Consider the following 15,723-nt stretch of genomic DNA (forward strand, 5'->3'; position numbering starts at 1 on the left):
AAAAAAACAAAAAACGAAAAGAAACAGAACCAAACCCTGTCCAAGCCCTGCAATTAAGCATTAACCGGCGTCACTGAAAGCATCAGTCACTCTCACAGACGCTCTTGAGGAAACACAGAACAGAGGACGATGTGTTCCCTCCTCCTCTTTCAGATTAGGGCTATGAAAACACCTCAACAGATTTTTCACTCCCTCAAGTGTGTTTCCTCCAGGAACCATACATGGCAGGAAATGTCCAGGTATGATTTCCTTCATGTCATTACAAAGTTCTGTCAGTTTTTCCTTCTGTGTTCATGCTCCACTCCCTCCCTACCCATCACACTGAGACACACACAAGTGCCTCCAGCCTGCACAGAAGGTTATAAGAAACTACTGGGAAATAAATAAATAAAACACAACTTAGGCTCCTCACTCTCCAGGAGCTCCCACAAGGAGCTGTACCAGTGGGAACGTCCCATGGCAGACTGTTCTAGAGATGCTGACACTCAAATYCTGGCTTCCCAGACCTGAATGTTCTCTCCAGAACTGCAGATGCTGGAAGGTGTGAGCTGTTATACCAACACTTGATGGGAGAGTTTCGGTGCCATACTGACCTGGTTTCTATAGCAATCTCAAATCAAACCACTGCTAGAATTTTTTTCTTAATTAATTGTTCGTGTTTTCCTAGTAGCACTAGTACCAAAGTCATATTATTTGTACAAAAGAGATGTTGAAATAAGAAACACACTCTATCTTATTCTGTTTCTAGCTACACTCTCTAGATTGTATGCATTTATTCCTTCTAGGCAGTCAAGAATTTTACTTTGCTCAGGATGACATAATAGGAGGCAGAAGTCTTTCCCAAAGCACACCTAAATGGTGCAGTGGGGCTTGCCCACAATCAATGCCTCTGAAGAGGCCATGGCTCAACAGAGATTTACACATCAAAGAAAACTAAGTATGGACATTTCCACAAATCAGTGTGGGGCTTTTTTACCCCCATGGCAGAACAAACGCCACAAATTGCACTTCATCTSGAAGCATGTCTTCATTAAAGTCCCTGAGCAGCTAAAAAATAACACCTTGAAGATTACAAGCACAGCAGCTTCCCCAGAGATGCCTGAACCCTGCTTTTAGCAGTGGCCTGCTGCTGCCAGAGCAGTCAACCCTAGAATTAGGGCTCCAAGGACGGGGTGATGCCAGCTCCATCCCAAACCCAGTCCTTAGTCTGTACTGATCAGATGGTAGGCAGCACAGTGTCGGTGAACAGCCCAGGCTCAGCCCCAGCAGTACTTTGTGGCCACCCTGAAAGCTCAGCTCATGATCAATTAAGCAGAACTCAAGGACCAGCTCCACGTTTGCAGAGTGGACAGCTGGACCAGTGTGCACCTTTGGGTACAGCACAAGACACCATTAAAGGGGATGAAAAGTTGTTYAGGCTTGCCAGAGATGGCATAAGGCAGCCTACACAGCACTTATTTTATACACCTACAATACTTCCCAAATATCTCTTGAAGATGGTGAGAAGTTTACCAATTTTAGCAGAGCCAAAAGTGACTTCCTTGATTGTGCAATTCCCAGAAGCATCTAGAGACAGGTGGGAAGGGAACCAAGGCCACCACAAAGTGAGACCATTTTACAGCTCTAAAGTTTGAAAATGCTGCATCAGTAATAGGAACCATAACAAAGAGTATTAATCCARTGTTTTTAAAGGTATTTTGTCCACTTAGCCAGTGTCAGAAGACAAAATTCTCACACAGAAGCAACACAAAATAAAGAAAATTYGTGGACCATATCTGTCCAAAATAAATCAGGCTTACACTTTTCTTGACTTGGGACTCTATCCAAACTTGCAAGGAAAATCTATTACTATCAAGCAGTTAGGATATCCTGACAAAAGTTAAAAGTCAATATTTTCCCACTTCAATCTCCTGCTCTTAAAGTGGATTTCTAGTGTTTGGGCTCCAGAAGTCCTTGCTGTGAGATGGGGACCTGACCATACTATTATTGCCATTAGTTATGAATGATGTTTATGAAATACTTTTCAACCAAGTAAAGACTCTCATAATACACACAAGAATGACTGCTGACCATTTCTGTTCTGGAACACCATCTCTCAAGAGGGACAGAAGAATGTGGAGATCAATCTATTACTAAGTACTTGATTCAAGGTGTAAACAAGTACCTATACTGACTTTCAGAATGTCAGACAAACTTTAASTCACAGATTCAATTTTTAAAATACTCCATCATTTGACAGCAAATTCTATGCAGCTGAACAAAATTAGCAGAGCAGAAAGTTCTTTCAGCAAGGAACTGTGTCAATTTAGCAAGCAATTGTGCTTGCTAAACAAAACTGTGMAGAAAGAGAACCTGAGTACAGCCAGGGTTTAGGACCAAGAGGTCCAAGCACTATCAGAAGCTTATTTGATCTGATTAATGGGCTGTTTGCGTTTCAGCCAATTTGCTGGGGAGAGTGACAGACGAAGTGTTAAGGCAAAAAATTAGAACAAAATAACTTCGCTAACACTTTCTACACGTAATTTTCATTTAACCTAAAAGCTTACTCTGAAGGAAGACACATAAATGCATGGCTCTGTTTAGACACTTATCTGACCCCTACTTGCTCAAGTCAGTCACCTGAATTTGTGGCTGCAGAGTCAGGTGCAACCTCAGGAGCAGCTGGAAACACTTCATCTCAGTGCCATGCTGAGGGGAGGAACAGCTGGCTCGAGCCTCACCACTACAACTGGCAASATAAAATGACTGCTGCAATGTGCAGACCTTGAAGATCATCTACCTTATTTTCWGTCACCCCACCCACACCTGCAAATAGCATCTCATCCTATTATTCATCCTACTTTAGTCTTAAAATTGCTTTATGCATTCATGGTGCACTGGCTGTCCTCTATGAATGAGCTCATTTCCACCCAGCACGGAGAAGACCAAGCTGTAATTTTCCTTTAATACAGTTACCATTCAGACATATCCAACACATTTCTGCATTCATCATGAGAGGGTTTTTTTTTCAGCATTGCACAAAGATAAATTAAGCGTTTCAGATATCAAAAGTAACACTATATGAGTCAAACATATTTAACGCCCCGAGGCTTCCAGGAGGCAGCCTGGACTTTGAAAGAAACAGATTTCCTTGAAAACAGACTGCTGGCTTTACAATGCTGTAATACTGGCTACTGCTAACAATTAGGGGGAAATGCTCTGAAATGCACATACCAGGGCCTAAGTGCATGAAAGACAAAGAGTAACTAATTTTAACTTCACTTTAAAATACGGATGAGCTAATAAAAATTCATTTTGGAGGAGTGGTGGTGTGATTTTCATTTTGCTTGCTTTAACCAACAGATCTTCTGAGGAGAGAGACAGCTGGTACCATCTGTTCCAGGACRGAATGAAAACTAAAATTTCTTTACTGTACTTACATGTGAGGACTGAGCTCATAAAAGTTTCGGTTTCTGTATTCTTCCACTTTCTCTGGAGTATAAATGGGTAGAGAACTATAGGGGTTTATTGATATCACCACGCTGCCAATGTATGTCTGTTGAAGGAAAAGAGAAAATCATTGTGGATTTTTCTTTTTAAAAAACTTTTGCTGCTTATATWTTATTTGCTCATTTAATACTTCTGTGAAAACAAACCAACAAATTGCCTAAWTCTAGCAATGAATAAATACGTGCATTCATTCTGAAACACCTTTTAGATGCTCTGTCGGTACCGAGTGGCTATTTCTGCACAACCAAAAGCCTCTTAAGAACATTTTTTCAAGAGAAAACCCAATYGTACCATATTTCTGTGACTAATTGGGCTGGGGGAGGGAAAGGCAAATGGACACAGATGTTGACAAAGAACTGACTCCATCTGCACGGCAAATGTCACACGAGCTGCGCTGYCTCCCTCGGGCACTCACACCAAACCACATAGGGCAAGGCTGCACTGGGCTGTGTCCCTCTGCCCAAGGAGGARCTTTGTGTCACCTTGTCAAAGCCTTGAGCATGGAAGGAACCTGAAGGTAACAGCCTCTGATGGGTTTCTGTCAAAGGAGAGTTTTACTGTCAGGGTTCAAGTTAGACAAAGTCCTACCATGGTTCCTCAGCGGACATGAGGTGCATTTTTATTCCCAGACTCTAAACGTGCTCACCACTACCCGTGGAAAGCAAAGGGAGAAATGTGTTGTTTTCCTCTGTTCGAGCCCATTCACTGTTGGCTGGAATGAAGACCAATTCTGTACCCCATGACAACCATATCTGCACATGACACAATCAACTCAAATTCCTTGAGCCTACTGCCAGACACCCCACAGCTTTCTGTGCCCCGCTCCAGCTTCAAGGGCTGCAATCAAACACACTGAATAGCAAAAAATGCCAAAACCCCATTCCATCCTGCCTGCAGATACTGACCAAAGATCAGTAAAGCCCCAAGTGTTCGGCATCTTTTTCCACAACTGTGAAATAAATAAGTAACACCTGATGAAATATGATTTTCTAGCAACCACTGCTCCCTGGGAGGTGTAAATGCTCTACACAAAAGCCACAGGTTCCCATTACTTGGATTACATTTGCAGTAACTACAGAAGAAAAAAAAACAATAGTTTTTAAACTAAGCTCTGATTTTAAAGGGCTTCTGTACAATGATATCTCAGCACCKGACAATCACTATTTGGATTTTTCTCCACAACATTGCTTACAAAAAGTACTGTAATTTGTACTTTTAAATGGAAGGAGAGGAGCCCAAGCTACTGACGCACATGTTCAGTTGAGCACCAAATTACAGCCAGAGCTGCAGTAACAAATCAAAAATATTAATTGCTGCAACCCTTCCATATCTAACTTTCCTGTCTAAAGAAATTTCCTGCTAAACGCTACTAAATCTGGTCCTAAGCAGAAAGTGAGGAGAGGAATATTTCCCATTTTCCACAGCACACATATGCACAGGCAAGCTATACACTCACACGGCATTTTCTGTCCTGAACTGAGCAGAATAAACCAGACTGCAGTGATAAAACAAGTGCCACGAGACCTCCAGAGACTCTCAAAATTCATCCTTATAGTGTTTAGTGCTCCTGGGATGGATCAGAAGCAGCCAGTGCTGACAATTCCCTGTTCAACATCCACCACTATGAAACACAGTAAGTACTTCACTAACTGGGCTCCAGACTCGCCATTTCTAAGCGACTCACACTTTCTCCTCTGCCTCCAAATGGCCAGAAACCTCCTGTTAAACATTTCCCCCCTGCATTTGATCCCAGTACAGAGCCAATAGCCCAGGACAGGCCAGTGCAACCTGCCCTGCACCACAGCCTGGAGAGAAGCACCCCCAGACATTCAAATGTTGAGATCAACCCAAAATCCTTAACAGTTTTGCTTCTTTCATGCACGCACAGCGAGTGCTTATGTGCATGTTCCTCAAATAAAGAAAAAATTGTTCTAGCTTTGTGGTCATCCTCCCCCTGTGGAGGAAAGCATTTTCCAACTATGCCTAATCTCTTTGGCTGAACAAGAGATGAAAATGCAAAAATTGCCTTTCTGCAGTGTTYGCTTTGCTCTCTCTCAACACATGCGGCCTTGGCAATTTGCAAGTYTACAGATTCCTGGCAGGAGTAACAGATGCCCAAGAATAAGAAGATTTCTAGTCTTCACAAGTGTGTGGATACCCCAATTAGGACTCTTCTCTGATAAAACATTAATAAATTGTTTCCTTCTAAATCTCAGGGATTTTTGAGTTCAGCCTGTTGTGAAACCAGTGTTGCAAAGTATCAGCAGAAGAGAGATGAAGGCCAAATCTTGAATATGATATTTTGAAATGTGAATTGTTTGGAACACAAAGACTTGTCCCTATTCTGCTACCATAAGAGCATACAATTTAATTGCTAAGTTCCTTGAAGTACCCTGGGACATCAAGATGAAGAAAGATGAGTTAAAGTGAAAACCTTGATTTTTAATTCTGAATATAGGCATTTAAATGAGATTTATTTAAAGCCATGTCTTCATAGCTAAGTACTTCTTAGACAATGTATTTTGGGAATTCAAGTCAGCTCTTTATTGTCAGACATGAATAAATACGGACCATTTCCTAAAATACKAATATTTCAAAAGGTCAAATTACTATATTGAAACAAAGACATACTCCAATCCATTTTAAACACCAAGCCAAAGCRTGCCAAGTTGGGCATGTTGCAAAGCTGCTTACAAGAACTAATACATTTCCTCTTCTRAAAATGCCAATCTCTCAAAGCTGATGCCTAATAGCTACTTGGTACTGGTGGTCTGTGAGATTCCACATAACAGGGATAAACAGATCCGGAAAACAGCTTTCCCACATAACATCTGTCTTCCCACCAGAACTCTATTATAAACAAACAAAATAAATGGCTTAAATCCTTGAGCGAGTGCAAGCACAGAAACATTCCAGCGCTGAAAGCAGAACGCCTGAGAGTAGTGGGAGACCATACCACAGCACCCCAGGGACAAGAGAGATTCTTGAATTTCCCTGCCTGAGGACAAAAATGAAACCCCAGAAGAGTGGCCTCATGATGATGGATGCAYGGAATACAGTCAGGAGATTTGATTTCTTTCTTGGTTTGACATGGTCTCGTTATGCAAGTTAGGATGAGATCTGCTGTCTCCTCACGTTTTGCTAACTAGACTCCTGACAATACTCCTTCTTCCCAACTTCTACTTTATTGCAGTTCCCAATGGCAAATTTTATGTTTGCTCAGAGCACAAAGCAAAAGGACTCCAACTCATCATTTCTCAGTGCATCTCTCATGTAGCAAGGCAACACTGCAATGGAATAAAACTACAACTTCAAAACAGAGCATTCAGATTCCTATCAGGTTAAATGAAAACGCATTCTGCATTCTCCACAAAACAACACACACAGGTCACTCCTGTTCAGTTAGGGGGTTAACATCTCAAGAAGGAGAAAATTTCCAAATTCCAATTCAACTGGAAAAGCTGTTAATGTTTGTTACACATCACTTCTAAGTACTGGTGGAGATGCAATGACCAAGACCCTTTGAAGTCCCATTTTCTCCCCCTAGGGCTGGAAGTCAGTGTAACCACTTGGGGCAAGATATTAGTGCTACTTCAAGTTTATAGATACCATGCAAGGCCTTCTGAGCCTTTCTAACCCAAGCAGATTGGCTTAASAAAAAGCCTCAAATACCATGATGATAACAAGGCTCTTGCTGCTTGTGAGTAATGTACAGGCRGCAGCCTCTTCCTAGTCAAGGGCTRGGGAAAGTTATTGCTATAAACTGGACATTTTCAGCTGAGAAGGTGCAGAAACCTTAAAGTGAGCCCAATGAAAGGTCCCCAGACACCTCTGCAGCCAGAGTGCACAGGCACTGAGGTGAAATCTGATACACAGGATAGAGGCAGAACAGGCCAACCCAAAAAGGGGATCCTTTAGAAGACCACTAGTACAGCTTACGAGAGAATATTTCACACCCTGGCCTACAGTATTTTAATAAAGTTACTTTTCCTCCTGTCAAAGTTAGACTTGCAATGCCCCAAGGGCCAGAAGAGAGAAGATTACATCTGCAGAAGTCACTACTGAACCAGTTGAGGCTGCAGCACAGAAGTTGCACAGCTGTCACAAAAATCTGCTTCCGATCCTTAAAAGCTTTTCTGGATCCATGGCAATCTCCGCAAAGCAACYTTCTGCAGAGTTTAAAATCACTAAACATCTACACAGATTTGCTGTAAGCCCTCTGGAATTGCACCCTACATCCCCTTTGTCAGCTCTGCTAAAAAAACCCCACTGTTTCTTACCTCCTGTAGCCTGTAACAGCCCAGAGAAATTGCTGCTGCACACAAGTCAGTGCTGCTGTAAAATGCCCTAAGTGCAAATGTACACTGCAAGTGCACTAAATTACCAAGATTTCTCTCTATTTATTAARTTTTATAATTAATTTTATAATAAATATTGGAGCGCAGAAATAGAAAATACATAAATTGTGTAAAATGAGATTACTCGTGTGGATTCTTCCATTGATGCAGAACAATTTTAATACTCCAGATATATATAATGGACACTCCTTTAGTAATGGTTATGCTCAAATAATCATTTGGTTCCTACAGCTTAGAAGGATTTGAGATCATGCCACCAAAACTATTTATTGAAGTGAAAGACAATAAAGAGAGATCAAAGAGAAGTGTGACTAGATTTTATTGGAACGAATCCAAAACCAAGGCCTGCCCAGCACTGCTTTCAATGCGGTGGGTGAAGGCTGTGTTTTGGTTTTGTGGGCTTTTTTTGAATGTGACACATGCAAAATCATATTTCTAATATAATACTCACTTTCCTTTGTATTTGCCTGACCTACTGCAGTTCTGCCTCTTGCCAGCTCATAAGCACATGTGCTGCTGCATGTTCAGAACAGCTGAGGCCAAGGAGATGGCAGAGGAAGCCTGTGCTTACATGTTCTAAGTTTTCTGAACTGTCTAAATCTCAAACAGAGCCTAGCAAGTTTAAAACTGCAACTTTACTCTAAAATGAAGTTTCCCATCTTAATAAACATTACTACCTAGATCAGTACTGTATTAAAATATCACCTATTATTTGAACAATCACGTTGTGCACCCAAATTTGTTTTACCATTGTGGCTGGTCACAACAAAAGACTTAAATGCATTGTGCCTCTGGTCCACTGCGTTTTTTCAGGCTGGAAATACAAAGTTGCAAGAGACAAAGTTTGAAAAGAGTAAGGAAAAGAGTAACACYAAGAATAAAAGCAAAACCATTACTGTTTCTGGGGCTTTGATTTACTGTATTTTTGTGTATGGCAATGGAGGTGTTTGTATTGCTTGGTGGAGAGGGATGGGCTGGGTACCTGAAAAAGACAAACAAACAAACGAGGATTTCATCCTGTAACACTCCAGGCACTGCTTTATAACAGCACATACAAAATAAACTCTACCTGCGATCCAAGCTGAGCAGCTGCACTTCAGGTTGAGGCAATGCTGGGCTAATGCTCCTCGTGCTTCAGTGAGCTGGGAGCTTGAGCAGGGAAAGCTATCAGGAAAGGTATCACTGGATTCCTGAACAAACACAGCCTATTCTCCATGATGATGAAAACCCTCTTGCTCAAGACCACCTTCCCAGAAACAGCATTTTAGTCCCAGAAATATAATGGACAAAGTCTGCATGTTGTAATAGGAAAAAACTCCCCAGWCCTGGATAAGCTAGTGTAGGTGCTTCATGCAGTTATTAACCAGGACAGGCAGCCTTGTAAAACCTGTACAGGACAGTAAAGGCTGTAAAAAAACTACATAGAAGAGCAGTGGATGAGCTCCTGAAATTGAGACAGTGGATGAGCTCCTGAAATTGAGAGGGGGAAAAACAAAAAAACAAACAAAAAAAAAAAATCAAGGAAAATAAGAAACTGTGGAGACAAAAGTGACAGTCCTGTACCAACTACATTAATGGTTGATATAATAATTCAAGAAACGAAGCTCAAGCAGGTCACACAAAAGCAGAAGCCTATACCTATATCCCAAAGCAAACAATCATGACATTGCAACCCATGACAAAGAGGRTTAACAACACTGCTGAAATATTCTTCAGGATGGGTTTCATCCTGCAAGACACCGCGCAAGCAGCAGCAGTCTGGACAAGCCATGGGCAACCCGCAGTGGCCAGGATCAAGCCCTTAACTGCACTGCAACCTGTTTGGGATCCGAGCCCTGGAGACAGAGCAGATCCCTTGCCAGGGAAAGACACCCACACGGCAAGTTGGAGCGAGTACTTGAAGTGGATGCATGCACACAGATTATCGGGTTTCTCTTCTGAGTTTCTCGAGGGCACAGAAATCTCTCCCCTGCTCAGTGAACATTGCTGCTAACCTCAAGATCATCATGACAGACTCGACTGTTGTTATTAATGAAGCAGACTAATCCTCTCTGCTGATCTCCTCTCTGACTACACTGGGATGTTTTTATACAAACAAGCACAATTCCTACACAGGATGCAAATRCAGGCAAAGCCTGTAAATAAGTGATGAGGAAGTCAACCCAAAGGTGACATGAGAAATTTTCAAGACAGCATTTGAACCCYGAACATCAGTGCTTGCCCACTTTTCAAAGGATAAAGACTTGTTTTCACAAGCAGACAATAGCTGGAGATTGGATATATCTGTGCCAAGAAACCACTGGTGAAAATATTAGCGAGAGCATTCATTCAAATATGTTCCATAATTTCTGTCTGAATAAAAAGCAGGGGAAGAGAAGGTGAACCCTTCTGCYATATTGCAGCCAAGGCTAACCCAAGCTCTTCAGGGTGAAAGCCACATTTTCASAGCACTTGGATGCTTTTGCTTCTCTTTCTGTCATCTGCCAATCTTCCATCAGTCTTCCTTTTGTGTTTTTGTTTCATATAACATGCACGGAAACCATCACTAAATGCCCAAATATCACCATCACCTTAGTGAAGAAATACACAGCATTTTAAGGCAAARCCAACGTCATAACCAGAGACATTGCCTACACTTTCTCCTCTCTTTTATCAAAGCATCCCATCAGAGRCAAAAAAGAAAGAGTGTGTAGGGGAGGAAAAGACCCCTACACACAGCCCACCAAATGTATACAGTTTTCTGTGAGTCTTTTTAATGTTTTTGTACTCCTTTATGCAAATACTGCAYGCAGTGCCTCAAACATGAAGCTCAGCATCGTGGGAGCTGTACGAAAAGGAAGGGAAACAAAGCACTGCCTTGAGATAAATAACTCTCCTCCCACAAAGCACTTCAAGGTGAAAAGCAGCCAACCTGCTGCCTGTGAAAATCTTTATTCCTGACTCTGGGCAAGTTATAAAGTTTGTTTTGCCAGAGCAGGCTGATGTGAAGGGCCAGAGGACCCACAGGATTTCTATCTAGATAACAAGCAAAGCAGGATTTGTAGGGAGGCAGAATACTTCTCAGGCCACARGCTAGCACAGCTAAAGATGTGCCTTGGGAACACAAGCTTTTCTTCACATCTGAAGAAGCTGCAGGCTTCAAGGTCCTAGMCCGTGGCAGCTGCAACAATATTATTACTACAGCTCAGTAGCTTCCCTCAAAGGGCCAAACTGTTGAGGCACTGATGGGAAAATTGCTCAAATTGACACAGGCATTTCCCAAGGGAGGAAGAGGAGATGGGAGGAAACTCAGGTCCCCTGGGCTCCCATCGCAGGCGGATGGATGGCTGCTCTGATCCTGCTCTCTCTGCCTTTAGAAGCTGCTCAGCCACCACACCTGCCACTCCTCAAACTCCCAAAGGAAGATCAGCAGCCCAGGCTGGACTGTGGAGAAACTCAAGTAAATACAGGAAAGTACAAGGGAGCGGGGTCAGATCTGGCAGGAGGAAAGACTCTTCTGCATAGTGCTGCAGGAGTAGCAAAGCCCAGTTCTGCTACCAGACAGCAGACACACAGCTAAAACAAAACCCACAGGGGACAACAGCCTCACCAAAACCCAACACAGGACCCCACACGGCCTCAACAACGACATTTGAAAGGTGACCATGATCATGCTGACATCAGGAGGTAAAGAACTTGAGAATAAAACTGAACTTGATCACTCAGTTACTGTTACCACACACATTTTCCCAGCAAGCTGCATTTATCTTTCCCAATTCCAAGGCTCTCTTCTTCATAGCAGCAACAGGATGGTCACACAAGGCTGATGCAGACCAGGAAAATTGGTCTCATCCACATAATTCTGTTCCCTACAATGTTCTAGCAAATGTAGCATCTGGAATAGCAAGTATGAGTGCAGCAGGAAYGAAGCCACTATGCTTGACAGCAATCCAGTAAAGTCCTAAATAATCCAAGATATCTGAAAAAGGGATGAATGAGTAATACAGACAGGCACAGTGGATAAAGGAAAGTCAAAACCAAAAAAGCYACCCCTAAAATATTAAAGCAAGAGAGATCAACAGGAAACAGCTCAGTCTATGAAACAAGCACACCACAACAGCCATGCCAGCATAAGGCAGACACAAGGATGGTACCTCAAACAGATAAAAGAGATTTATTATCCTGGAATGCCAAATATTTAATGTTTCAGTGATAAAACAACAAATGTTCAGTAACATAAGACTGCTCCTGCCCAAAGCTGCCCACAAACTCCACGCACCAGAAAATACAAATTAAACGCTGACATCAGAGAAAGATTCTGTTTTGTTGTAAGAACAAAAAGCAAACAAACATTTTCTTGTAAGGAACAAAATGTTGACCTCTGCAAATTTGGGAAGACTTCAAGAAACAACATAACTGCRGGGAAAAATGTGCAGGGCAGCAGAATAAAGCCATATCTGACCTCTAAAGGCTGACTCCTGCAAGCCTACGCAGTTCCACTSCCCTCCAGACTCCTCACACCTCCCTTGACACTTCCACATGCCTCACAAAGCAACAAACACAGCATAAAAATAAGTTTCAGACTAATGCAAATACTACATTTTATCCAAAATCTCTACCACTCATGAATCACTGTAAATGCATATATAGACATGCCCCCTCCCATTTGTCAGCATCCCAACATACAAAGGAAAAATAATTGCTGAGCTGGATTGGGCGAGCATATTTCAGCCAACTTAGGAGAAAAAAAAAAAAAAAAACAAAAACAAAAACAAAAAAAAAACCCACCAAAACTTTAAGAGAGGGAGTTCAGCGGAACAAGTCAAAAATTCATCCATCACACACAAACTGAATTTTATGAATGTATTAAAAGTTTTCCATGCGGTCTGTGGGTCACACATTTTAACCAAACAAACTGCTCCCTGAAACTTTCAAATRATCAGCATTGTGGGATAGTTTCCTACTTGCTAATGCACTGCCCATGAGCCACATTTTACTTTGTAAAGTTAACGAAAGACTCCCACGGGCTTTTGTTACCAATAGTTACAGAAAAGAACTTTTGTGGAACAGCGATGCAAATTCCATCAATGTAAAGTTAAAGAGTTGCAAAAACAATATAATAAACAATTACAGCTTTCTAATGAGATTTTTCTTGGTCAGACATACCTCAGACATTTCCAGACATGACTAAACTCTAAGATTCCCATTTCCAATTAACACATGTGTGTTACCCCACAAGCCCTTCGCTCCCCACAGCCACTCAGCATGAGATTACTGCAGAATCTGATGGTCTTTAGCAGAACATCTGGCCTAAGTCCAGCTCCACCAGCCTTCATGCTTATTTTTATAGGCACAGCCTCCAGCTTTGCACTCTAGCATGTAACTCAACACCCAAATCTATTAAACTTTCCACCAAATGCACGTAAAATTGAACAACAGGTAATCAAGCCACAGTCTGTTCCCTAACTGCTAGGAGGGAGCTCATTGCCCTGTTTGCACCATGGCATGAAACTTCACCAGAGTTCTTGAAGGGCTTCCAGTGAATGTGCCTGGGATGGTACAAAAGGACCAGCAGAGGACCCAGATCTAAATGCTTTTGCAAGAGGAGTTCTTATGGAGAAGATCTAGAATTTCAAAGGGGCAAACAGACCTGGCACTGGGATCTCTAGCATCAATATTCAGCATCAAACATAACAACTGTGAAAGAGCTTAGAAAAGACACAAAAATCTTCTAGTGGAATGAGCCCAGCTATCTTGCCATCTTTGGCTGTGGGGAGGGGAGAGGTTTGGCATTGTTCACTGATGGCCCAATCTGACTCACATTTCATGGAATCACAGAATAGTCTGGGTTGGAAAGGATATTTAAAATTCTGTRGTTCAATCCCTTCTGCAATGAGCAGGGACATCTCCTGCTARATCAGGTTGCTCAGAGCCCATCTCCATGCTGACCCGGAATGTTTCCAGGAGTGGGGCACCTACCACTCTCTAGGCAACCTGTTACAGTGTTTCACCATCCACAACATAAAAAAAAAAAAAAGTAATTCTTTTTATCTAGTCTAAATTTACTGTCTTTAATTTAAAACCAGTATTCCTCATCCTACCACAGCAGGCTTTACCAAAGAGGCTTTCCCAGCTACATTGCTAGGGAAAAGGGACACCTTGTATTACCCACCAAAGGACTTACAGATAATTACAACACACATCGGTGCCAGGCACAGCAGAATCAGAAACTGGGGGGAATACACACTTCACTGTCACCTTCTCAAAGAACTGTGTGCTTGAACACAATTGTCAGCTGGCTCATTACAGCGGAAAAAAATGGAATACCCGTTTGTCATTCAAACCAATTTCTTTCTAGAAAAAAACACCCAGTCTGAATTAAGCAAAAATATGCAATTAAATGCAATCCATAGTAGTTCACAAAAATAAAAACAAATCAAACAAAAAAAAACCTGAAACACAAAAAAAAAACCCCAAAAAACACCCAAAACCCCCTTGAGAAATCCACTCCTGTATGATTTATAGCAATCTTTCACAAGAATCCTTCGTAGCCCAGGGTGCCCTCACAGGTTTGTATCCTTAAAGCTTTAAATAAAACTATCAAATATGACCCAAAGATTGGGCTGGGTGGTACTCTACTCTTAAATCTCCAGGAAAAATAGGTCCCTTTCCTTCTCTTTTCCTTCATATTTCCTTGAGGTAAGTGGAATGAGATGATTCAGCATCACCCACTGGTACTGTAGGCATTTGGAATAGAGTATTAACCCTAAAACTGATGTGCCACATGTTAAGTATACAAGCCACTGACTAGGAAAAAAAATCCCTCTGAACCCCAGAAGAAGCAGCCACTGAATATGAAGGATTTGCTAGAAACAAGACGAAAGAGCAGAAAAGAGAACTGATATCTACCTGCCTGTATCAACATCCAAGGGTCACCCACAAGAAACAGAACACATTTCAACAAATGAGGAAAATTTAAGTTTCGCAAATGTAACTCTCAAGGGTATAACGAAAGTTGAAAAAAAAAGTTTATTTTTTCTTAACCATTGTGGAAGAAATGTTTCCACAAACATACATTGCTTTGGTTTCTTCTTCAACAAGGTTTTAATGGACACCTAGAGCCCCCCTTGTCTTAATTTAGTTTTCTGTTTAATTTAAACTACCAGTACAACCTGAAGGAGCAAATCAGCGGAGATGATACAATAGCAGTTAGGAGCAATTGTGTGTTACCAACCTAATCTCTGAAGAAAAGGAAGCAGGTTTGGTTGAGCAGGAAAACTGAGAAGAAAGTTGTGGTAGACAAGGAACAGCAGAGCACAGACTATAACTAAAGGATAGAAGAAGCAAACAAAAATAGCGCAGATCCTCCCATACCTCCTCTTTTCCATTCTCCAGGATAATGGAACCATGATAGTTAAAATGGTTAGCAAGAATTAAAAATATAATCACGCTAAAAATTAGAAGGGGGGAAAGGCTAAATTATAATTAAGTACAGAAAACCTATTTGATTGTAATAAACTGCAGACACAATTGCTTGCAGATCATAGCTATGTTTTGGCTTAAATACTTAGGCTTTTACTCTTACAAGACTTATCTTTCACCAGCAGCCTTGGAATAGCAGTCTCCACGAATCATGAAGTTCACACAGCCTAAGCAGTGTAACAGATACAATACTGTGCACATTTAAGCAAAAGTGGAACAAAGAGATGAAGCAGGAAATGAAAGACTTAACTGGAATCACAATTTGCCTCCTCATTCCCTGCCTGTGTTTCAACTGCCAGTTCATAACATCTCTCCTGCTGATCATCACCCAGGGATTAATATGCCTGAAGACTGATTACTTCCAAATAGATCCAAGCTCACTGTATCTAGTTTAAAATCTTTTTGCAAATCAAAG

At 41.6% G+C, this 15,723-nt stretch overlaps 1 protein-coding gene across 3 annotated transcripts in view; it reads right to left on the reverse strand.

The window, feature by feature from the left end:
* MYO1B (myosin IB) overlaps positions 1-15,723 on the reverse strand; it is a 103,144-nt gene that overhangs the window by 71,271 nt on the left and 16,150 nt on the right. For all 3 annotated transcript variants that reach the window (XM_057374121.1, XM_057374120.1, XM_057374119.1), the window contains exon 3: positions 3,420-3,535. In XM_057374121.1, coding sequence (XP_057230104.1) covers positions 3,420-3,535 — 116 coding nt within the window. The remainder of the gene's footprint in view (positions 1-3,419; positions 3,536-15,723) is intronic.

This window comes from Malurus melanocephalus, unplaced genomic scaffold (assembly GCF_030028575.1).
Source record: "Malurus melanocephalus ecotype Western Australia unplaced genomic scaffold, MMel_1.1 scaffold_216, whole genome shotgun sequence".
Taxonomy (NCBI): Eukaryota; Metazoa; Chordata; class Aves; order Passeriformes; family Maluridae; genus Malurus; species Malurus melanocephalus.